Source organism: Ursus americanus, chromosome 21 (genome assembly GCF_024610735.1).
Source record: "Ursus americanus isolate L20-20 chromosome 21, mUrsAme1.1.p, whole genome shotgun sequence".
Lineage (NCBI taxonomy): Eukaryota > Metazoa > Chordata > Mammalia > Carnivora > Ursidae > Ursus > Ursus americanus.
Window position 1 is genome coordinate 49,840,636 of NC_142147.1, and position 24,057 is coordinate 49,864,692.

Here is a 24,057-nt window from a genome sequence, read left to right on the forward strand (position 1 = left end):
TAGCTCTTTTCTCAAAAGGATTTTGGGCAAGCATGCGAGACAACCTTGACCTGCCCTCCTAAGTCCTGGCGCTACGTCTGAGGCTACAAAATCAGTCACGGATTATGTCAGCCCCATGCAAAGCACTGAGGGTAATACACCGCCTTCTGTTCTCTTATGGTGCTTGTGCATGCTGGGTGCCAGTGGGTGGCTGGGGTTGCATTTAGGAGGTGGGAGGAAGCCACTCGTGAGTGGGAGCCAGCTCATCCGAGATGGTGGGATCTGATTGTTAAATTTTCCAGGAACTTTGTGGCTAGGTTGTTAAATGTGGTTATTATAAAAAATTAAATTATATAATATTTTCATTTAAATAGACTTATCTAACAAAGGTAATGAATACTAAAAATTTATTAATTTCTAACTATTTTACTATGTCTTACTATACTCTGTGCTTTTTTTTTAGTTTGTTTATTTATTTATTTTTGTAATCTCTACACCCAAGTGGGGCTCGAACTCAGGGTCCCAAGGTCAAGAGTTGCTTGCTCCACTGACTCAGCCAGTCAGGCACCTCTATACGCTGCCCACTTGAAGTTACTTACATCTATGGTATCTGTGTGGTGAAAATACTCTGTAATGGTGGGATACTGCATATCTATTTCCAACGCCATGTTCAGGGACATCATGTTGGTCGTTTGAAATCCACCATGATGGAATGAGTCACCCCACAGAAATTGGCAAACGGTACAAATAAAGGCTCTCCCCCTTCCCCTGGGGAACTGGGGTGCTGAGTATTTCCAACACACCACTTCAGGGACCCCACCCCATCCTTCAGCCTCAAGAGCAGGCAGGTGCCCAGAGCACTGAGTTGGTTACTTGGGTTGATTCCCAGCTCAGCCAATGACACAAGGATCTTTGCACCAGTTACTGCCTTTTTGGGTACAGCTTCTTAAGATGCCTTCCTGGAAGAAGAGGTGGTTGGCCTCTTTCAGAAATTTCTGGGTTTGTTGGTAAGACTGGATAAGCTCATTCATTATCACCCCGATTCCTGTATAAATGACCCTAATCCCCTGATCCTCATGTGTCCCTGTGATATCGAGGAACAGAATCCAATACTACCATCAGCTTTCCCCATGTCATCATTCCCCTTACTTGGAAACAGCTTCTTTACCGGACCGAGGTCCAGGAGCAATGATGTACTGTGGGGGCTCTACTGTTACCGTTTCTTCATATTCTGGGGAAAACCAAAGCCGGGAGCTTACTTCCGACGACGTCTTAAAAGTACTGCAATACCCACTGGAAAGCAGAAGGGAAGTTGTGTAATGAATACAGCAGCGACGACTGGTGGCAGGACAATCTCTGTAGCATGACTTTATGTTAAAAGCCCTAGACCCCACGCTTTGTCTTCAGGGAAATCTACTCTCAAACCCCCATGACTCCATCTCGCCCCTTGTTATAACATATTCAACTGAGTCTCTATGTCCCACTCAACATTGCTCTCTCCATCCCAGGGAAGCAGAACTCAGCGGATTCTCAGCACCTAGTACTTGCTGTAAGGTTTTGTTTCAGAACAGGCTGTTGACCTAAGTGACCTTGTTGAGAATTTTGGGGAGAAGAGAAGATTCCTAGCTTATGTTCTGCGTTCATCCATCATTGGTGCCCAAGAGAATGGGACCCTAATGTGATCGATCGAAATTCCCGGACATCAGTGAGATTATGTATGTGCTGTAAGAACCCAGGTAGTAGTAGTGCTCCTCTTCTGCCTCTTGCCTCCACATGGTGAGGGACACATGAGAATGCTAAGGAAATGATGGATATCAGGCTTATTTCCTTCTTCCACGGGGGATCCTCATCCAGATATGGAACAGGAAAGCCCTATGTTAGGTGCTTTCTTCTTCTTCACACTTGAGAGCTGGGCTCTGGTCTCCCTCGGCTGGCTAGGATCAAGATTGAGGGTTAGGAACAAGGGAGTTCCTTTGGGCCAAGATCTGCACTATCTGATATGATAGCCACTAGCCATGCATGCCTATTTAAACTTAAATTTTAAGTAATTAAATTTGAAAATCAGCTCCTCATTTGAACTAGTCATATTTCAAGTGCCCAAACACCACAAATGGCCAATGGTTTCCATATTAGACACTCTGGATATGAAATCTGTCTATCATGGCAAGAATTTTATTGATAGCTCTGACCTTTATCACCTATTACAGTCCAGTTGACTAGAGACGGGCATTGGAGTATCTCGCATTGGTTCTACCAAATAAAGTGGATCTTTAAGAAGGGGTGGATAGACAAAGCAAGACTGAGGAATTCTTCTGTTCATCAGCAATATTTTCTAGCCTGTCAAGTATTACCTTGATCAAAGTCTGTATCTGAGTTAATAGTGCTGAGTCAATGTCAATTGCCCGGTTTTGACAATGACTATTGTTATCAAAGATATTATCATTAGGGGAAGCTGGGTTGCGTGTACATTTTTGTCACTTCAGTACTTTTTTGCTACTTCGCGTGAGTTTTAAACTATCTGAAAATAAAAAGTGATAATGATGAAAAACAAGAAATAGGCTGATTTTTATGCAAATAATCTAAATGTCTTTGCTGTTCATGAATCTCTGTGAGGCAGAGGACAAGATCCAAAGTCTCCCATTTTTCCTTACTGTTTATATGTCCCTTACCTATCAGACGTTAGACAGCTTGTGCCCCGAGAAGAGAAAGGGACCATCAACGTTTGACCTGATGAGTCAATGGGCTCTGAGGACCGTTTCACTCTGCTTGCCCACCAGCAGCACCCACACAGCCTGGGGAAACACAAGGGAGTTGTAATTTCATTATGTGCAAGGAACTTGATGGTGGGAGGGTCTCTTCACTGTGATGTAGTGCAAGTAACACAAATCAGATGTTCCGTCTTAGAGACGCGCTGTCTGACGTCTACCCTGGGATCCACTTATTTCACGGTGTTAACTCTTCCTCTGTCTACACTCAGCAGACAGTGATGGCATCTCAGGAGGAAGCCTCATTTGATCCCCAACCTTCATGTTCACACATATATATGTAACACCTGGTAAGACGGACTATAGATGCGTATATAACTTGTATAACCGTATGGCGTACTAGGGGGCGCCTGGGTGGCTCAGTCGTTAAGCGTCTGCCTTTAATTCAAGGCGTGATCCCAGGGTCCTGGGATCGAGCCCCACATGGGCTCCTCCGCTGGGAGCCTGCTTCTTCCTCTCCCACTCCCCCTGCTTGTGTTCCCTCTCTCGCTGGCTGTCTCTCTCTGTCAAGTAAATAAATAAAATCTTTAAAAAAAAAAAACACATATGGCGCACTAGTAACGTAGGGGGTGTGAGAAGTTCCTGACTGCTGTGCTATCAACAGGAGGGAACATTTATAAAGTTGCACGACACTAGATGAATTATACTTCCCTCAAAGAAATATCTCTTGATTTAGTGCGAGTTTGTGGTGACCAATGGAAACCAAAGAGCAAGAATCCACAGGCTGGCACCGCCATTTCTTGGAACTTACATTCATGTCAAAATTGTGGCTTCACTCTCTGAGTTAATTATCCATTTTCTGACTTTTAAATAAGGATATAACACAAATCCATGTGATGATTAATTATAAAAAGGTAATATGACTCAGTACCCAAGCTAGAAAACATTAGGTTCCCAGAGAAAATAACTCACTTCAGTGACCTCCATGTGCCCTAGCGTGTGGGGATTGTACACAGAGTCAAGGTTATATTACCCCACCTTGGAGAGAAAAAGTCAAAGTAAAACATCTGGGTGCCCAGGCAGGTTTTCCCCTTCTGGTATGACGAGATGCATGAATAAGTAAAAATGTAAGCAGAGCCTTTTTTTAAAGGAAAAAAAACAAAACAATAAAGCCCATAATACTCAGTATTTAGTGGAACAATAATGAGCTACACAGGAATCAAAGCCGTCAAGAGCCCTCGAAGGGTAGTATACATACCGTCTCCATGTCAGAGAACTACTCCTGACTCTGTCAGAGGACATCTCCTGGATCTTGTCCTTAAATGTATCTTTTTCCGTTTATCAGCCGCTGTGTTTATCCCCTGCTATGTCTCTATTAACCCTGAGAAAAGAAATGAAAATTGTATTCAAGGAAGTTGGAAGAACTTCCAGGTAAAATGTTAGCTGTTATATTTCCACACGCTAACCAAAGTCGCTTATTGTCCATTCAAAACAAAATTCATCAGTTGAATTGTTTCCAGTAAAGCAAGGCACTTGGGAGAGAGACCCAGAAAAGATTAGGAACTTTAAAAATTATGTTATTTTATTTTATATAAAACTGTCTATGTGCAAATACAGAAGATACAGAAATAACTCCCAGATCAGAGAAGGGATATCACCAAGATGGCGGTAGAGGAGACCCCAGCCTCCATGCCCCTCATGAAAATCAAGAATGACACAGCCATCCACAAACAAAAACAGCTCTGGGAGACATCTGGAGTCCACAGAAGAATTTGCACCAACACAGTGGGACAAAAAAACTGGAGAAAAAATACACAAAACGGGAAGGAAGAACAGCTTCATTTCCCCCACACCACCTCGAAACTTATAAGCTATGGAGTCGACTTTGTTCCTTAAATCTCACGAACCAAAGTCTGCTAGCTTCAGACTTGTCCTCTGCAACCCCCCACATGTCTCTCGGCCTCCAGAGAATTGAGGAGAGTCAGGGCCTGGCTCTGGATGAGGGTTTGACTCAAGGGAATGCTGGGGCTGCTTTGATCCTCCACCCAGACCATTAAACTTTCTCCACAGCATCAGTAAGGCTGTTTCTCTTTCTTATCAATCGTGTGTTTCCTGGAATAGCACTTTTCATTTCCTTCGAGAACTTTCCATTGCATTCACAACTTAGATAATGGGCACAAGAGGCCTTCTTTTGGCCTGTCTCAGCTTTCGACATTCCTTCCTCACTAAGCTTCATCATTTCCAGCTTTTGATTTAAAGTGAAAGATATAAGTGACTCTTCCTTTCGCTTTCACACTGAGAGACCATTGTCGGGGTATCAATGAGCTCAATTTCAACATTGTTGTGCCTCAGGAACTAGGGAGGCCGAGCAGAGGGAGAGACATGGGGAGAGGCAGGCCAGTGCTGCAGTCAGAACCCACACAACATGTACTGATTAAGTTCACTGTCTTATAAGGGCAAGGTTCACTACAACAGTAATGTTTCAGGATCGCAGGGTTCTTGTCTGACAGAGTCGAAGAATGAATCTCGCAGACACAAAAGGGTGGACTGCAGTGAAAGCTTATGAATTGAAGGCAAGAGCAGAAAGGAAAGAAAAAGCTCTCTAGAGTGAGAAGGGTCCCAAGTGGGTTGCCACTGAGGGCTTTTAGGTCCGGTCTTTTATTGAAACCTCGAGCAGGAAGTTTGTGGTCTTTTTCGTTAAGTGCATCTAGCGCCTGGGAAGAATCATCTAGAGTCCTGCTGAGTAAACATGCTATTTTGCTGGGGCGCCTGGGTGGCTCAGTCCTTAAGCATCTGCCTTCGGCTCAGGGCGTGATCCCGGAGTCCTGGGATCGAGCCCCGCATCGGGCTCCTCCGCTGGGAGCCTGCTTCTTCCTCTCCCACTCCCCCTGCTTGTGTTCCCTCTCTCACTGGCTGTCTCTCTCTCTGTCGAATAAATAAATAAAATCTTTTTTAAAAAAATGCTGTTTTGCTTATTTCGTGTGTTGTTCTACCATAAGTCCTTGGAGACCCACCAAAGAGGCAGCCAAAGCTATTGTGTCAATTACTCCGAAGTTTAGCTCAAGCTGGCTAACTTAGGCAAACGACTTTTAAAGACAATCAGAACTAGGATTCAGCAACCACAAAAGAGGGTTATTGAAACATAATTTCTCTCTATAATAATCCTCATTTTTAGAGACCACCAAATCAAGACCAATTTGTTTGCAAAACAAGTCCAATTTTAACAAACTTGGTTGAATAATTTAGGTTAGCTCAGCAAGAAGAGCAATTGGCTGTACAGATCTTTTAAAATTTGCTTTGCTGGAAGTTTTATAAGGAATCTCTAGGTTGAACTCTTAGTAGCCTCTCCAGGCCAGAAGCCAAGCCAAGTACTTGCCATCAGACACGCCTGTAATACCTATAGATTTGGGTGAATTCCTCTTCATGAGGTCCCCAAAGTATCCTGAGGTTCCTGCACCTGCCAGGAAGTGACATTCTTTACCCACCTGGAGAGGCCGCTGGGAACTTCAGAAGCAAGGTTATCAGGCCAACACTTCCAACGGGCTTTATGCCTCCATGGTTCATGAAGTCAACCTCAGTGCTCTCTTTTTTTTTTTTCTAAGATTTTATTTATTTGAGAGAGAGAGAATGAGATAGAGAGAGAGCATGAGAGGGAGGAGGGTCGGAGGGAGAAGCAGACTCCCCGCTGAGCAGGGAGCCCACGAAGGACTCCATCCCAGGACCCTGGGATCACGACCTGAGCCAAAGGCAGACGCTTAACAACTGAGCCACCCAGGCGCCCGGGACATGTAACATTTAAATAATTAGAATATTAAGCGATGACCTTATTACCAAAACATATTAAAAATTTAGGAATCGCATATCATCTCTAGACTAGCTAGAACATTTACCCAGACAACATAACCAAAGGCTTATCATTTGTTTGCCGGTGCTTTCCAGGCAACTTAACACACCAAATAAAAAGCCTCATTGGTCCAAAAGACTTCATTTGTAATTTAAATCTTGGAGAAGATTGTTAAAAACCTCAGCAAGTGATAAAGACGGAAGCCTAAGTAGGATTACAGATCATTATAAAACCCAAAACTTAATTATTTATTGGACCAAATGACAATAAGATTCAATATGTAGGGTCATATAGTTGTTAGCAAAACTGAGATCCTTTAATTCTGAGAAGTTTTAACTAAGTGATCAAAGACCTGAAAAGACAAAATAGAGAAAGTGGTTTTCCTGGGCAGATAAAGAAAAGAGGGAACAACCTTGTTTACATTTTCTCATCAAGAGTAGACCAACAATTTAGGAAAACTTGTCTTTTGAACAGAGAGAAAGCAGAATTTCAATCTTTTACCGGTGTAGCTTTAAAATCCATTCATTTCAATCTTAGTCCATCCTGACCTCATCTGAAATTTTTTTCCGGGACGCCTGGGTGGCTCAGTCGGTTAAGTGCCTTCCTTCGGCTCGGGTCATGATCCCAGGGTCCTCGGATCGAGTCCCACACTGAATCCCACATCAGGCTCCCTGTTCGGTGAGAAGCCAACTTCTCTCTCCCTTTGCCTGCTGCTCCCCCTGCTCTCTCTCTGTCAATAAAATAAATAAAATCTTTAAAAACAAACCACGGGGCGCCTGGGTGGCGCAGTCGTTAAGCGTCTGCCTTCGGCTCAGGGCGTGATCCTGGCGTTCCGGGATCGAGCCCCACATCGGGCTCCTCCACTGGGAGCCTGCTTCTTCCTCTCCCACTCCCCCTGCTTGTGTTCCCTCTCTCGCTGGCTGTCTCTCTGTCACATAAATAAATAAAACCTAAAAAAAATAATAAAATAATAAATAAATACTGCAACAAGAGATCATGAGCTTATTTGACCTTCAGGAAATATTGGTAGAATAAAAGTTTCCACATTTAATGTTGATAACTTTCAAGACCTATGTTTATTTTAATTAAACCAACAAACTTAAATTAGTTAAGATACCAAATTATATCCACTGGGGTTCTTTTTTAGAAGCCAATCAGTTTGTTTCCCATTGTTGATTTTTACCTGAGACACTGGTGGGAAATCTGAAGTGAACGGTGTCCACAGGCCAGCTGCACCCAAGATGGCGCAGAAACAGGAAGAGGAGGCGGGAGGAGGCAGAAAAAGAAGGTTTCCGGTCCTAAACCTTGTCAGCTCAGGAAGATGAGCAGCCGCAGGCTTATGCTAATTTGTTTTTCCCCCAAAGTGAAATTAGGCAGTCCATTCCAGGCCGGAGAAGACAGGGAATGTGCCCGAAACAAAGGGACTTTTGGCCGCTGTTCGGGAATATTCTGTAAAGTCCCCGGCCTGAGGTAGACTAACCAGAGACAGTGGGTTCCAATCATAGCCACTAACCCGGAAATGAGGGAGAAGCCCGAGTACTTATTGGGACAAGCAGTGAGGGAGAGGGAGAGGGAGAGTCAGCATCTCCTTGGCTAGGGCGGGCCTGGGTTTATTCTGAGGGGGTCTTCTTAGATAATTATCATCCTGGGGCGCCTGGGTGGCTCAGTCCTTAAGCATCTGCCTTCAGCTCAGGGCGTGATCCTGGGGTCCTGGGATCAAGCCCCGCATCGGGCTCCCTGCTCCACTGGGAGCCTGCTTCTTCCTCTCCCACTCCCTCTGCTTGTGTTCCCTCTCTCACTGGCTGTCTCTCTCTCTGTCAAATAAATAAATAAAATCTTGAAAAAAAAAAAGAATGGATACATCAGTCATAACGCCATCACCACATTAACCTGATAAAGCAATTAACGGGAACTAATTAGGGTGCGAGGCTGGCTCCGTCAGTAGGAGTTCAAGCCCCACGTTGAACGTGGAGTCTACTTAAAACAAAACAAAATAAAAAAAAACAAAGAAAGGGGCGCCTGGGTGGCACAGCGGTTAAGCGTCTGCCTTCGACTCAGGGCATGATCCCGGCGTTCTGGGATCGAGCCCCACGTCAGGCTCCTCCACTATGAGCCTGCTTCTTCCTCTCCCACTCCCCCTGCTTGTGTTCCCTCTCTCGCTGGCTGTCTCTATCTCTGTCGAATAAATAAATAAAATCTTAAAAAAAAAAAAAAGAAATCGATGAATAGTGCAGGAGGATTAAGTCCAGTTTCTGGACAGCAGCTGCCGCTGGGGGGCTCGATGCCTTCCAGAGGGAGCTCCCCGTACAGCCTCTGTCTTCTTTAAAGTAGCTTATTGTGCACAGGGTCTACTCCATTGAAAAGAAAGGTTTGTGTGAGGATATTATAAATTCTGCAAAAGTGAGTTAAATTTTGCTTTCTTCTGGCTGGCATGCCAGCTCTGGCTGGCTCAGATCTACCCACAATGACCTTGGCTTCTGGAGGTCACGAAAACCCACTTCCCCTGTGTGGCTGATTTCCAAAGGAGTTTAGAAGTAGACAATCTGCTGCTAAAACTACTCCCGTCTGTCCCTCCCTCCCCTAAGGCCACACCACCGCTCTTTTCAGGCGGCACTTACCAATGGAATCTTGGTTTCCCCTGGATCTAGAATGGAGAAGGCAGAGCTGGTGGCTCGGCCATCCCCAGGCTGTTCTCGGTTCTGTTCATCTGGGGAAGGAGAACCCGAAAGCGAAGGGGACGAGGCTAAGTCAGTTAAGTAGGGACCTCCCCTTCTTAAATGAAGAAACACAACCAGGGGGAGTAGCAGAGAGAAGGAGAAGCAGGCTTCCCGCAGAGCAGGGAGCACGATGTGGGGCTCGATCCCGGGACCCTGGGATCATGACCTGAGCCGAATGCAGACCCCTAATGACTGAGCCACCCAGGCGCCCCAATTTTATTTTGTTTTTTAAGATTTTGTTTTTAAGTAATCACTACACCCAAGGTGGGGCTCGAACTCACAACTTGGAGGTCAAGCATGCGCGCTCTACCGGCAGAGCCAGACAGGCACCCCACTGATACTCAAATTTAAATGTTTCTATAAGGGGCGCCTGGGTGGCTCAGTCATTAAGCGTCTGCCTTGGGCTCAGGTCATGATGCTGGGGTTCTGGGATCAAGTCCTGAATCAGGCTCCCCCCTCAGTGGGAGGTCTGCTTCTCCTCACCCTCTGCCCCTCGCCCCGCTCCTGCATGCTCGCTCTCTCCGCCTCTCAAATAAATAAATAATTCCTTAAGAACAAAGAAAAGGAAGAAAAGAAAACGTGCCATATCTGTGCTGTCCAGCGCGGAAGCCACGAGCCACCTTTGTCACTATTGGGCACTTGAAATGTGACTAGTACAACTGAGAAACTTGAGTTTAAATTCATTTAAAGATTTATTTATTTATTTATTTATTAGAGAGAGAGAGCGAGCACCCCATCCAAGTGAGGGGGAGGGGCAAAGGGAGGGGGGAGAGAGAATCTCAAGCAGACTCCCAGCTGAGCGGGGAGGCCACCTCGGAGTTCAATCCCACAACCCTGAGATCACAACCTGAGCTGAAATCAAGAGTTGGATGCATCACCGACTGAGCCACCCAGGCGCCCCGAGTTTAAATTCATTTAAATGTATTTCTTTTTACTTTAATTTTTAAAAATGTTTTTTAAAATGTGAAAAAAAAACTTTTTTTTAAGATTTTATTTTTAAGTAGTCTCTACACCCAGTGTGGGGCTCAAACTCATAACCCCGAGATCGATAGTCCCATGCTCTACGGACAGAGCCAGCCAGGAATCCCTAATTAATTTAAATTTAAATAGCCACATGTGGGGGCGCCTGGGTGGCGCAGTCGTTAAGCGTCTGCCTTCGGCTCAGGGCGTGGTCCCGGCGTCATGGGATCGAGCCCCACATCAGGCTCCTCTGCTGTGAGCCTGCTTCTTCCTCTCCCTCTCCCCCTGCTTGTGTTCCCTCTCTCGCTGGCTGTCTCTATCTCTGTCAAATAAATAAAAATAAAATCTTTTTAAAAAAAAACGATGTTCGAGCAGCTGCCTTCCCCCAGAGTTTGTGTAGACAGGATTACCCAGGAGAATTTTTCAAACGCACACTCTGCTTTGCCTTTTAGCTACTCCCCTGTCTCTGTTGGTTTTTCCTTCTGTGAAGTCAGATAAATGCTTTCCACACTTGGAAGATACACACGTCCATCGCATCATCGGATTCATCAAGACAATGTTGCCTTTGCTTTCGCACGCGGTCCCGATTTTCTCTCTCCCTGTGAAGTTCCGATCCACAGGCCACAGCTTTTCTCCGACTCACATTCCCGGCTTGTTTCTTCGATCCTGGCTTTCTCGATCTTGATGTAAACTTAAGTAACATCATTTACTAGAAATGTCTCTGGAGATCATTTCCTTGTTATGGTAGACAGAATAATGGCCCTCCAGAGATGCCCTTGCCCTAATCCCCCAAACCCGTGGATTTGTTCCCGCGCGTGGTAAAAGGGATGTGGCAGAAATGATTAAGCTGAACACTTTGAGATGGAAGGTTATCCTGCATTCGCTGAGTGGACGCCGTGTGATCGCAAGGGTGTGTATCAATGAAAGAGGGAAGAGGGAGTGTCGGTCAAGGACGGGGCAGTGAAAGCAATGGTTGAAAGATGACCTTTCAAGATGGAGGAAGGAGCCATAACCAAGGAATCCAACAGCCTCTAGACGTTGGGAAAGGCAAGGAAGTGGATTCTCCCCTTAACTTGGTTCTGGTACCAATTCTGACGTGCGTGGTGGGGGACACCAACAAGCAGCTCTTGGGTCATCGGCTGGGTGTCCTATAATTCAACCCAATCCTTTTTTTTTTCCCAAGATTTCATTTTTAAGTAATCTCTTCACCCACCATGGGGCTTGAACTCACGACCCCGAGATCAAGAGTCGCAGGCTCTACTGACTGAGCCAGCCAGGCACCCCAATTCAACACAGTTCTGACGCTGTCTACCCAGAGATGTGTCAGACCCCACAGGTGGAGGGCTCCGTCCTGCAAGACTGTCCCCACCCCTTCAGACGCCAGCCACAAGCCCGGGTGGTCACCTGTGCTTCTGACCAACTGTTATAGATCAGAGGTTCTTAAGATCCCTTCCTTGGGTTTGATGAATTTGCTAGAGCGGCTCACAGAACTCAGAGAAACATTTTACTTGCTAGATCGCCAGCTTATTATAAAAAGACCTAACTCAGAAAGAGCGGTTGGGAGAGATGCATCGAGGGACGAGGCTTGGGGAAAGGAGGCAGAGAGCTTCCGTGCCCTCTCCAGACCAACTCCCTTCCCAATCTCTGAGTGCTCATCAACCCGGAAGCTCTCCGAACCCTGTCCTTTTGGGGTTTTATGAAGGTTCCCTTACAAAGTCAAGACCGAGTAAATCACTGGCCATTGGTGATGGATTCCGCCTCCAGCCCCTCTCTCCTCCCGGGAGGTGGCGGTGCAGGGGGCAGGTGAAAGTTCCAGCCCTCTGTACACACAGTGGGTTCCCCTGGCAACCGTCCCCATCCTTAGAGGCCTTCCTATGGTCGCCGCATTAACATAACAAAAGTGCCTTTATCACTCTTATCACAGAAAATTCCAAGGATTTTTAGAAGCTCTGTGCCGCCCACGGGGGAAGACTGTTGTGAATTAGTTTGATATGATTTCAAATCCTATTTGTTTATGACAAAAATGAAATTGTCCCCCCCCCTTTTTTTTTTTTTTTTGGTAAGCTCCACACCCAATTTGGGGCTTGAACGCATGACCCTGAGACCAAGAGTCACGGGCTGTACTGACTGAGTCAGCCAGGCACCCCCAAAATGAAATCGTTCTTAAGAATAAAATCGTTTGGGGCGTCTGCCTTGGGTTCAGGTAGTGATCCCGGGTCCTGGGATAGAGCCCCTCATGGGGCTCCTTGCTCATCGGGGAGCCTGCTTTTCCATCTGCCTCTGCCTGCCACTCCCCTGCTTGTGCTCTCTCTCTGTGTCAAATAAATAAATAAATAAAATGTTCAAAAAAAAGTATTTTGCTCTAAGAGCGAAGGACAGGTGGGGCGCCTGGGTGGCTCAGTCATTAAGCGTCTGCCTTGGGCTCAGGGCGTGATCCCGGAGTTCTGGGATCGAGCTCCACATTGAGCCCCACATCGAGCCCCACATCGGGCTCCTCCGCTGGGAGCCTGCTTCTTCCTCTCGCACTCCCCCTGCTTGTGTTCCCTCTCTCGCTGGCTGTCTCCTCTCGCTGGCTGTCTCTCTCTCTGTCAAATAAATAAATAAAATCTTAAAAAAAAAAAAAGAGCGAAGGACAGGATGTCGTCATGTCATCCGTTGTCACTGAGACTCTGTCTGTAGCTCAGCTTCGGAGGAACCCCGCCAGGGGCTTATCAATGAAAACATAAAAGCAACTGGTGACCAGGCGACATGTAGACCATAGATAGAGAGTCGTGGAAACTGTTGCATTGAGCAAGGGGACTCCTTGCTCTAAGTAGCTCTCGGAGGACCTCGGGGCAATCAGCTCCTGCCAAGGTCAAGACAACGCTTCCCAACAGGTGGAAAGCGGAACATGGGTCCCCAAAGGCTGTCCGCGCAGGGGCCACCCTCTTTCCCTAGCGACAACGCGCTCCAGCATCAGGGGACTTTGGCTTTCGTCCTGGCAGCTGGCCACCAGCTCACCAGAGCACCAATGGGTATAAAAATACACTTCAACTAAATGACTTCGTTCCCATTCATCTTCCCTTGCCTGGAGCAATAGTGTGATTGATCTGCGTTTGGTTTGGACCGTGCTATTTACTGGCTTACTGGAGACGGTAGCCTATATGCTGTTGGCTTGTTCATGAACTTACTATGATGCCCACAGCGAGCCTGTGTTAAAATAAGTTGCTGGCGAAGACAAACTCACTGTCTGAGCGTTAGTTTGCTTCCTGAAACAAAAACAAAGACCACATGTGTATTTCTTATTATATTTTTTAAAGATTTTTTTATTAATTTTTTGAGAGAGAGAGAGAGCACAAAGGGGGAGGGAGACGGGAGAGCAGACTCTCCGCTGAGCAGGGAGCCCGATGCGGGGCTCGATCCCAGGACCCTAAGACCATGACCCGAGCCAAAGACAGATGCCTAACTGACTGAGCCACCCAGGTTTTCCTCCCACTCCTTTGTAAATAAAACTCAGCCCTCATGCATAAAGCAAGATCAATTGATATAGACATGAAAAGACCATGCTTTGGAATGTCAGCATAGAGGAGAAAATCCCGAACTGCCTTGTGGGAAATTCTTGCGTCGTTTATTTTGCATTTTATTTTCAAAGTGGATCACTTTCAAATCAAGGAGTAGGACCATAGGATAATACGGAGTCATTTTCCATTTCTTAAATGTCATTAAGGAACAAAGTTACAGGATCTGTGCTGTTTGTGATTTCTTGCACCGTTTTCCCACATCGAAGTGGAATAACTTCTCCTCTTCCCTCTTAGGTTTGATGTAGGAAAGACTTTAGGGTTCGAAGCCAACGGCCAAAAAAGAATTCTTGAGATGTCCTTGGTGCAAAAAGTGATTTTATTAAAGCACGGAGACAGGACTGGTAGGCAGAAAGAGCTGCCCTGGGGTCATGAGGAGTGGCCCATTATATACTTTCAACTTGGGAGGGGGGTAGGGAGAACTCAAGTCTCTAAGGAATTTTGGAAGCAAGGTTTCCAGGACCTTGAGGGAGCTCGCTATGCTGGGAAAAGGTCATTTATTACCGTCTAATAAAACCTAAGTCGCGAGACCCTTCAGATGTATATCGGTGGGCTGTATGCTTGGGGGATGATTGCCAGCATATATCTTGGGGGGTAGAGATAAAGGAAGTTTCCAAAGGAATTTTTATATGTTAAAGTAGACCTTGAGGATCCTGGGGGGTCAGGCTAAGATTTCCTTTTGCCCTTAGCAAGGGATTAAGATCGAGGTAGCCGAGTCCCTAGAGGAATGTCACTCCTCCTGTTTCAAGGACTTGTCAGTAGGCTATAGGTAGCAAGCAAGCTTAATTTTTCTTTTTCCTTTCTTCCCCCCCCTTAGGTTAAGCACCTGGGAGCCTGCAAATTAAACTAACAAAAGATAGATTCACAGGAGAAAAAGCACGTGGTTTTTATTAATAGTTTCATGCTTGGCAGTTCCCAGGAAAGAAGGAAAACTCAAGCAGTAGGAAAGAGGGTTTAGACCTTAAGGGACAAGACCTAGTGAGGGAGGGGACTAGGAAATATAGGGGGGACTGATGGAAGATTCGAGCTCTTTTAGTAAGGTCGGTTTATGCAAATTCATCCTTGTGTTCACTCCCCACCTTCCAAAATGTTAGAGTCCTTTTTCTCTCCCCGGCACAGAGCTGGGCGGCAGGGGGGTCCAGGCACCTTTCTCAAAGAGAAATGTATGGTTTGCTTTCAGGCATTTAAGGGAAGGACAGAGAGCTCTTCTTGCCTCTATCGATTCTCAGTCGCCTTCAGCTCAAAATAGTCCTTATGCCAAAGTGATGTATTTTGGAATGGCATGTTCTTTTCCTCCCCCAAATTTTGGAGATATTATTAACGTATAATATAGGTAAGCTTAAGGGGTACCACGTAATTGATGCTGGGCGGTGGAGCTCAAGAGTCGGGAAAGAATTCTGCCTCGATCGATGGAGTGTGGGACGCTTGATCTCAGGGTTGTGAGTTCGAGCCCCACGTTGGGGGTAGAGATTACGTAAAAATAAAATCTTAAAGAAAGGGAGAAAGAATTCTTGAGACATTTTATGGTGCCAAAGGTGCTTTTATTATATAGCACGGGGACAGGACCTGTGGGCAGAAACTGCAGGAGAATTCTACATTCTTAAGTTGGGGGTGGGTAGTAGAGGTCCTGCAAGCCTCCAAAGGGATTTCCATATGTTAAGGAAGACTTACAGGGGCCTGGAGGCCTGGCTATTGTCAAGGCGAGGTTGCTTTTAGTCTCCAGCAAAGCCCTGAGTTCCTTGAGGACTGTCCTACTCAACCTGTCTTGGGTTATTTATTAGTGGGATCTAATTTTATCTGCATTTCTCTTCCCTTCATCGTCCTCATCATCATGATTATGTAGGGAAGGAAAAATGCTTCCTCCATCCTTCAAGGCCTTCCAGCTGGACTAAGAATTACATTTACACGAGGGAGATAAACAAGAAAAAACAAAGTTGTGTTGTGGGGACACAGAAGCCCCGTAATGAAACTGGGACCTAGAGAAATGACCAAGGCAGGCAGTTTTTATACTTTTTTAGGCAAAGAGAACGTACATTTGTGAGGAATTTATAGGATAAGGAAAATAGGTGTTTGGGAGTTTTGATTTGGAAGGAATTTGTTTTGCGGTGTTTTTGTTGTTGTTTTGTTTTTTAAAGATTTTATTTATTCTAAGGATATACTGTATGGTGACTAACATAATAAAAAATTATTATTAAAAAAAGATTTTATTTATTTGACAGAGGACACAAGCAGGGGGAGCAGCAGGCAGAGGGAGAGGGAGAAGCAGACTCCCCGCTGAGCAGGGAGCCGGATGCGGGACTCGATCCAGGACCCTGGGATCATGACCTAAGCCAAAGGCAGATGCTTCACGGACTGAGCCACCCAGGGGCTCCACATAAGGAGTTTGAGTGGAATTAGGGCCGAGGTAGACCAGCAGAACAGGAACAGATTTTATTTTTACGTTGTTCTGGGCTTTAAAGTCCTTATCTCTGGTGATAAGGATGTCCTTTTATATCCTAGCACAGGGAGGGGACCTTTCAAATGGGGGATTTATTTCCGGCTTTCAGAGGGCACAGAGGAAGGTCTAAGGGTTCTCACACTGACTGTTGCTTAAGTAACTTTTATTTAAAATAACCCACACACCAGGCCCTCTGGCTGACTTAACCGGTAGAACGTGTGACTCTTGAGATCTTGGGGTCGTGAGTTCAAGCCCCACGAGGGGTGTAGAGACTACTTGAAAAAATAAACCCCCCAAAATAGGGGCACCTGGGTGGCTCAGTCGATGAAGCGATGAAGCGATGAAGCGTCTGCCTTCGGCCCAGGTCAAAATCTCAAGGTCTGGGATGGAGCCCCGCATCGGGCTCCCTGCTCAGCGGGGAGTCTGCTTCTCCCTTTGCCCCTCCCCCTGCTTATGCTCACTCTCTCTTAAATAAATAGATAAAATCTTAAAAAAAGAAAACTTTAAAAATAAATAAATAAAATAATCAGTATACCAAAGTGGCACGTTTTGGGGTGGCCTGCCCTTGGCCCCTACAATTTGGTAGACACGTTTATTGCAAAATGCTTATGGAGTGGCATATTCTGATCCCTGTGCACTAAAACTTCAGTAGGTGACTGACGTCAGTCTTCTGTGACATCTCGAGTGACCTCAGGAAGGAATCTGGAACAGGAAGAACCAGAAAATAGTTAAACAGAGGCATGCAAGCAATATTTTTAACATAACAACGTTGGCTGGAGAGTGCACAATTTCATGAAGTTCGGTTATTTTTTAAGCATAAAGGAAAAGTATTTTTTTCTCTCTTTTTTAAGTAAACCCTTCACCCAACGTGGGGCTCGAACTCACAACCCCGACTGAGCCAGCCGGGTACTCCAGGAGTAGAGCGTTTTATTTTCTTGAAGTGGAGTATTTGGAGCCCAAAGTGGGGCCTTGAACTCACGACCCCAAGCTGAAGACCTGAGCTGAGATCAAGTCAGATGCTCAACTCAAGGAGCCCCCCAGGCGCCCCTCCAAGAGCGGAGTATTTTTGAAGTTCTCATCATTTCGTGAAAATGCGTAAAGAGAAACCTCACTAAGAGGGAATCAGGATGGGGCGCCTGGGGGGCTCAGCTGTTAAGCGTCTGCCTTCGGCTCAGGTCGTGATCCCAGGATCCTGGGATCGAGCCCCGCATCAGGCTCCCTGCTCAGCGGGGAGCCTGCTTCTCCCTCTCCCACTCCCCTTGCTTGTGTTCCCTCTCTCGCTGTCTCTCTCTGTCAAATAAATAAATAAAATCTTTTTTAAAAATACATAAATAAAAATAAAATAAAATAATGGAGTCAGGAGGCCAGAAGGGGGCGCTCTTGCGCTGTACGAAAGAGGGTGTCCCGTTCCCCCCCTCACAAAAGAGCACCTGAGACAAATGACTTAGGTGCAGGTAGTTTATTTGGGGGGAAAGTTGAACAGAGGGAACAAATGTGGGGGCACAGGGGAAATGCAATAGGGAAAGGGGGGAAACCAAGCCAAGGCTAGAATGTCAAACTGGTTCCCTCTTTAAGGAACAGTGCAGCAGGGGCGCCCGGGTGGCATAGCGCTTAAGCGTCTGCTTTCGGCTCAGGGCGTGATCCCGGCGTTATGGGATCCAGCCCCACATCAGGCTCCTCCGCTAGGAGCCTGCTTCTTCCTCTCCCACTCCCCCTGCTTGTGTTTCCTCTCTCGCTGGCTGTCTCTATCTCTGCTGAATGAATAAATAAATAAAATCTTAAAAAAAAAAAAAAAAGGAACAGTGCAGCAACAATTCTGGGCATCCTTTGAGGAATTGCATAGAATGTACACAGAGCTGTCCCAACAGAGGGCAGATGGGGGGGGGCTTTTTCCTCGCTGGTTCCCATCACCCCTCAGGCAGAGGCTGAGAGTTTGATACGTCCCACGTTCAGTGCTAATGGTCACATGGGCGCCCCCAGGACTGCTCCCTGCAACAGAGAAAGTCTGGAGTGAAGCCTGAGATGAAAAACGTCTTTAGAACTGATGTTTTATTCGCTTTTATAAATAATCTCAGATTACACACAGCTGAAGTAAATAGCAAAGAACTAGAAGGTTGGTAGGGGAAGAAAATCCAAAAGGATGTGTGGAGTGTAAGAGAAGGGAATATAAAAAAGAACAGGAAAAGGGGGCGCCTGGCTGCTCAGTCAGTGGAGTATCTGACTCTTGATCTTGGGGCCGTGAGTTTGAGCCCCATGCTGGGTATACAGAGATGACTTAAAAATAAAATATTTTTGGGGGCGCCTGGGTGGCTTAGTCGTTAAGCGTCTGCCTTTGGCTCAGGGCAGGATCCCGGCGTTATGGGATCAAGCCCCACATCAGGCTCCTCTGCTGGGAGCCTGCTTCTTCCTCTCCCACTCCCCCTGCTTGTGTTCCCTCTCTCGCTGGCTGTCTCTCTCATAAATAAATTTTAATATATATATATATTTTTTAAAAATCTTAGCAGTATTGAGGAGGGGGGGTAAGGAGTGCCTATTACCTTTAAAAGAATAAAAATTATAATGACAGCTGAATTCCCAATAAAAAGATCAGATCATGAAGGAAGTACGGAATGATGTCTTCAAAGTGCAAAGGAGAAAGTACCAATCCAGAATTCTGTCCCCAGTAAAAATATCCTTAAAAATAAAAATGAAATGGCCCATTTTGAGGCAAGAATTTGAGAGAATTTATCACCAGCTGCCCTACACTAAGGAAAAAAAAGAAGAAAAATAATGCAGATGGAAACAGAGATGCAGAAAGGACCAAAGACACAAAGAGAAGAATAAATACCGAGGGAAATTTAAATTAATGTCAGCTGTACACAACAGCAATGATAGCATCATATGGATTTTAAATGCTTACTGTTCCAAAACACATAACACCGATAGGTCATAAATTGGGAGGGAGTAAGTGTTCGAAGATCTTTACATTATCTTCGATGTAATAAAACCGTAATTTTATACTGGATGTTTATCTCAAGAATGTATTTTCAGGGGCGCCCTGCTGGCTCAGTCAGTGGAGCATGTGACTCTTGATCTCGGGGTTGTGAGTTCAAGCCTCGAGTGTTGGTTGTAGAGATTACTTAAAAATAAAATGCAAAAAAAAAAAAGTATTTTGAGATCTCTAGGGTAACCGAAAATTTTTTTAAAGGATTGAATAATTTAGAGAGGGATTAGAAAATAACCCAAGAGTAGGCAAGAAAGTAGAAAAGGGAACACTGGACAATAAGGAGAAAATATAAATTAAATTGTAAAATGGCAGCTTTAAATTGAATTATGTCAGTAATTACATTAAATATAAATGGATTGACTCCAATTCAAAGACAGAGATTTTCAGGGGCGCCTGGGGGGCTCAGCTGTTTAGCGTCTGCCTTTGGCTCAGGTCATGATCCCAGGGTGCTTGAATCCAGCCCTGCATTGGGCTCCCCGAGCGGCGGGGAACCTGCTTCTTCCTCTCCCGCTCCCCCTGCTTCTGTTCCCTCTCTCGCTGGCTGTCTCTCTCTCTGTCAAATAAATAAATAAAATCTTTTTTTAAAAATGGTGAAAGCGTTCATGTCTGTTATGCATGTTTTATCACAACAAAAATTGAGTGTCGTGTGGGTGGGGGTGGAGGGAGAGAGAAGAGGCGGCGCGGAGGATTTCTAGGGCAGCGAAAACACGCTGTATGGTTTTACAGCGCTGGACATACAGTCATTATACATTGGTCCAAATCCATACAACACACTCCACCGGGAGCGAACCTTAGGTAAACTGTGGACTTTGACTGATTTCTGTATGTAGGTTCATCTCTGGTTTACAAAAGAAAAGAGAAAGAAAGAAAGAAAGAAAGAAAGAAAGAAAGAAAGAAAGAAAGAAAGAAAGAAAGAAAAGAAAGAAGGAAAGAAAGAAAGAAAGAAAAAGAAAGAAAGAAAGAAAGAAAGAAAGAAAAGAAAGAAGGAAAGAAAGAAAGAAAGAAAAAGAAAGAAAGAAAGAAAGAAAAGAAAGAAGGAAAGAAAGAAAGAAAGAAAGAAAGAAAGAAAGAAAGAAAGAAAGAAAGAAAGAAAGAAAAAGAAGGGAAGAAAAGAAAAAGCAAAAGCATCCGGGTGAGTAAGGTTGATAAGGAAGGACACTACGCATGTTTGGGGCTGGCGGGGGAGGGCGGGGGGAAGATATAAAAAATCTCTGTACTGCCTCAGTTTTATTGTAAACCTAACATTGCTTTAAAAATACTACTAATAAAGTATTTTTTAAAAGACGAGTTAGGGGGTATCCGGCTGGCTCAGTCAGTGGAGCGCATGAGACTCGGGATCTCTCTTGATCTCAGGGGTTGTGCGATCGAGCCCCACCTTGGGCGTAGAGATGATTTTTTAAAAAAATGAGTTTAGGTATATATTAGTATTAGGCAATGAAAGCTTTAGGGTAGGATTGAATTACTAGAAATGAGGCATTTCCTACAAATTTAATTGATTTAATTGACTTTTAGTGGTTCCCTGCCCCTCTTTCCTAGACAGTCAGAGGAATGGGCTGGGCTGGCCTCGGTCTTTGGGGGAGGGGCGGAGGGCGGGGACGGGGTGGGGGTGGGGGTGGGGTGGGGGCGGGGAAGGGGAGGGAGGGAAATCAGGTCTTCCCGGGGGCCATCCCTAAGAAATTCAACTATTGAGGTTAAAGGCTTTATTCCTTGGAAGCGCTTCTGGTGACTCTCCGGATGCAGATGTTTTGACAGCGGCGGAGGGAGCTGGGTGGGTGCCCTCGCCGGCTGAATGTTAGGCAGCCCACTGGAATTAGGGATTGGAGGTCATTCCAGTTCCTGGCCGGAGGGTCCCCAGGAGCGGACAGAACAGTATTTTCTGAGACCTGTTCGTGCAAACCTTGCAGGTTATCCGTCAGTCAGCGCTCGCTCACCGGGTGGGGAAGGTTGCCAAAGGAAAAGAGGGAGGGGGGGTCCTAAGAGGGAAACTGGGGACCCCTCCACCCGATTGTGTCCTTTTCCACCGCAGAGAAGTCTTCCTTTCGCTGGGAAGTGGTTCTTATTTCCGGGCGCCCCCCAAGGAGCAGAAGGCTGGGGAGAAAGTTCTGCGGGACCCTGGGTGCAGGGGTGGGGGGGTGGGGTCCCAGGGCCGCGCAGGGGTGCATGCCCCGGGATCCCCTTCCTGCTGGCTCCTCCTCTCCCCGCCCCCACCCAATCCCTTAAACCATCCATTTTGAGGTGGGGGTCCGGAAGCAGCTACAAAGGGCCCGGACAAGACGAGTCTCTGTCTTCGATCTCTTCGGGGGGTGGGGGGCGTTGTTTCACTTTGTTTCCTTAGTTATTATTTTTACAGTCCCATCCCTCTCGTCCGCAGCCCTGCAACCCTCTCTGTAGTACAGCGAACGAGCCTTTGGGCTGCGCCACCCACAGACGCGTCCAGAAGCTGGGGCTGCTGAGATGGTGAGTATGCGCGGTTTTCGCAGAGACCACACTGCGGGCGGGACCGGGTCGGGTTCTGGGAAATCGGGAGCAGCAGTCAGCGGAAGCCTGATTCTCTCCGTCCTGGAGGAGAGGGGAGGCCGAGAGTGGCCCGCGTGCTGAGCCCTAAATGCGCCCTTCACCTTGCCCCAGGGGGCATTCCCTGGCCTGGGCAGGGGGACACCCGCGTGCGGCGGCGGCGGCGGGGCTGGAGGGGGCTGCTGTTTGGATCCATTCAAGTATCGGAGTCCGATGTGATTAGGGCGAGCTGAGAAATGGTCATTGGGGTTCTCTACTGGAGAAAGGGTTGCCGGGTGTGAGTTGGGTTCCGATGGGCACATTCGTCCTTTTTCGGGCACTGAGGTCTCGGTAGAGGACATTTATAAAAGACCAAGTTCAAAGGAGTTCCAGTGGAGTTGTCAGGACCAAACCCAGTGGTTTGAACAAGTTGCCGGTTTGTCGTTCCTCGACTGCAGGAAGGTCTGGTTCCCGGGAAGCTCGGGGTGTGTTTCATCCGCCAGATGTGGGTGTTTTCCTTCGACCCGCTTACCTGAGCCCACCCAGAATTATGCTTTCCCTTTTGTTTTTTGCTTTTCTCACTGTCCCAAACTAAGGTGTCTGAGATCACCAGGGGCTCACCTGCAGCCCCAGATGTATTGGTTTGTTGCAAGGAGAGAGATCGATCGCACCGGGGAAGAACCTGGCAACTGAAGGGATGGCGTCCTTCCTTATAGGCTCACGGGAGGGGGCGGAGGGGAGGGTAGACTTCATTCAGGGTAAATGTAAATGCTTCCCGGCTTCCGTAGGCTCGAGCTGAACTACGTGCAAAGGAATGATCTGGTCCGGATGGTCCCGTGGAAACTACAAGGTCAGATAGAAGTGGAATGTTGTGTCCCAAACCCCTTATCTGAAACTCTGCCCAGTGTTGCAAATGGAAGCTGCTTCTGGGTCCAAGTGACGCCAGATCCCCCAGGCGAGAGAGTGGGATGTTCTTTTCTTACTGATAAGATGTCAAACAGCAGCATTTTTGAGGGCTATGATTTTTAGGGAGCAAAGTTTATCAGTGAGTTAGAAAGCAGTTAAGGGGAAAATAAAGAGTCCTTTTGACTCCGCTGCTGGTTTCCTCCGGGTCTGATCTCTTCACCTGGTGAATGGCCGCGGGGATTTTGCCTCCTTGCCTTCCCAGTGACAGGGTGGCCCAGAATCTCCAGGTTGTCCAAGCACTTGATAACTCTGTCATACTGAGTGGCACGTTTCTGTTTTGTGAAAACCTGAGTTCATGTGAACCCTGGAGTCATGAACACAAGGGGATCTTGGCGACCCCACGTAAATGTTTGAAATTTTTGAAAGCAAAGTCGTATGGTTGCCCGTTTCCTAAGAAATGGAATCAGGATAGCTAAGAAGATGTGGGTGTTCCAGTCCCGACTGGAAGAACACTCTGACATCTGGCACACTGTTTGCACCCCTAGAGAATTTTGAAATGTAAAAGCCATTAATTAAATCTCTCCAATAGAAGGAATTCTTATTTTAGCTGGAAAAGATGACTTCAAGGTAAAAAAGCCAACCTCGTCAATTGCATTGTAAATTATTTAATTGTAGACTGTATTTCGCTTAATAATGTATTTCTGGAATATGTAATAGATTGATGTGTTTTAAAATTTGCAGGTTGGTTAGGGTAGACCTTGCAGGCGTCCTCCCTCTGCCCTGGTTTGCTCTGTTCCAGGCTCCTGGCCCCCCAGAAACAACCAGTTTTGCAGATCCTCGCATATCTTTTCCTTATTTTTCCTTTAATTCATGGCAATGAGCAAATGAGCTCACCGTGCACTCTTCTTCGGCCCCTAATGTTACAGATTTAAAAAGACTCAAGTGACCGAATGCAGTGTCCAGGTCCTCGGGGACAGATGAGGGTATTTGATTCAGCGTGATGATGTTGTGACCACATTTTAAAAGATTCCTCGCACTTTAGGGGTGCCTGGGTGGCACAGCGGTTAAGCGTCTGCCTTCGGCTCAGGGCGTGATCCCAGTGTTCCGGGATCGGGCCCCACATCAGGCTCCTCCGCTAGGAGCCTGCTTCTTCCTCTCCCACTCCCCCTGCTTGTGTTCCCTCTCTTGCTGGCTGTGTCTCTCTCTGTCAAATAAATAAAATCTTTTAAAAAATAAAATAAAATGAAAGATTCCTCGTGCTTTAGAGATATATCACGAACATATTTAAGGATGCAATGCTGTGATAGCTGGAGTTTTGTGGACCATTGTGCAATAGAAAGGCCGTGAAGGGGGATGGGAAGAGGCGACAATGTGTGGAAACAGGTGAATAGTGAATGAGGGCTTGCGCACATCTCATTTTCCCTGTATTAGGTATGTTTACACTTCCCATGATTTAACGCAAATGGTTAGAAA

The 24,057-nt window shown here is 46.3% G+C and overlaps 2 protein-coding genes across 6 annotated transcripts in view; one reads left to right on the forward strand and one right to left on the reverse strand.

The window, feature by feature from the left end:
- CARD8 (caspase recruitment domain family member 8) overlaps positions 1–9,256 on the reverse strand; it is a 26,278-nt gene extending 17,022 nt beyond the window's left edge. For 2 of the 5 annotated variants that reach the window (XM_087870951.1, XM_087870953.1), the window contains exons 1-5: positions 9,147–9,256; positions 7,295–7,478; positions 3,943–4,065; positions 2,649–2,771; positions 1,129–1,272 (exon numbers count right to left, since the gene is read on the reverse strand). In XM_087870951.1, coding sequence (XP_087727077.1) covers positions 1,129–1,272; positions 2,649–2,771; positions 3,943–3,986 — 311 coding nt within the window. In that variant the 5' untranslated portion in view covers positions 3,987–4,065; positions 7,295–7,478; positions 9,147–9,256. Of the gene's footprint in view, positions 1–1,128; positions 1,273–2,648; positions 2,772–3,942; positions 4,066–7,294; positions 7,479–7,711; positions 7,775–9,146 lie in introns of those variants that run through there. The other 3 variants (XM_087870952.1, XM_045772280.2, XM_045772279.2) reach the window with 3 other exon arrangements.
- ZNF114 (zinc finger protein 114) overlaps positions 4,347–24,057 on the forward strand; it is a 25,130-nt gene continuing 5,419 nt past the window's right edge. The window contains exon 1 of the mRNA XM_087853388.1: positions 4,347–4,469. Coding sequence (XP_087709514.1) covers positions 4,347–4,469 — 123 coding nt within the window. The remainder of the gene's footprint in view (positions 4,470–24,057) is intronic.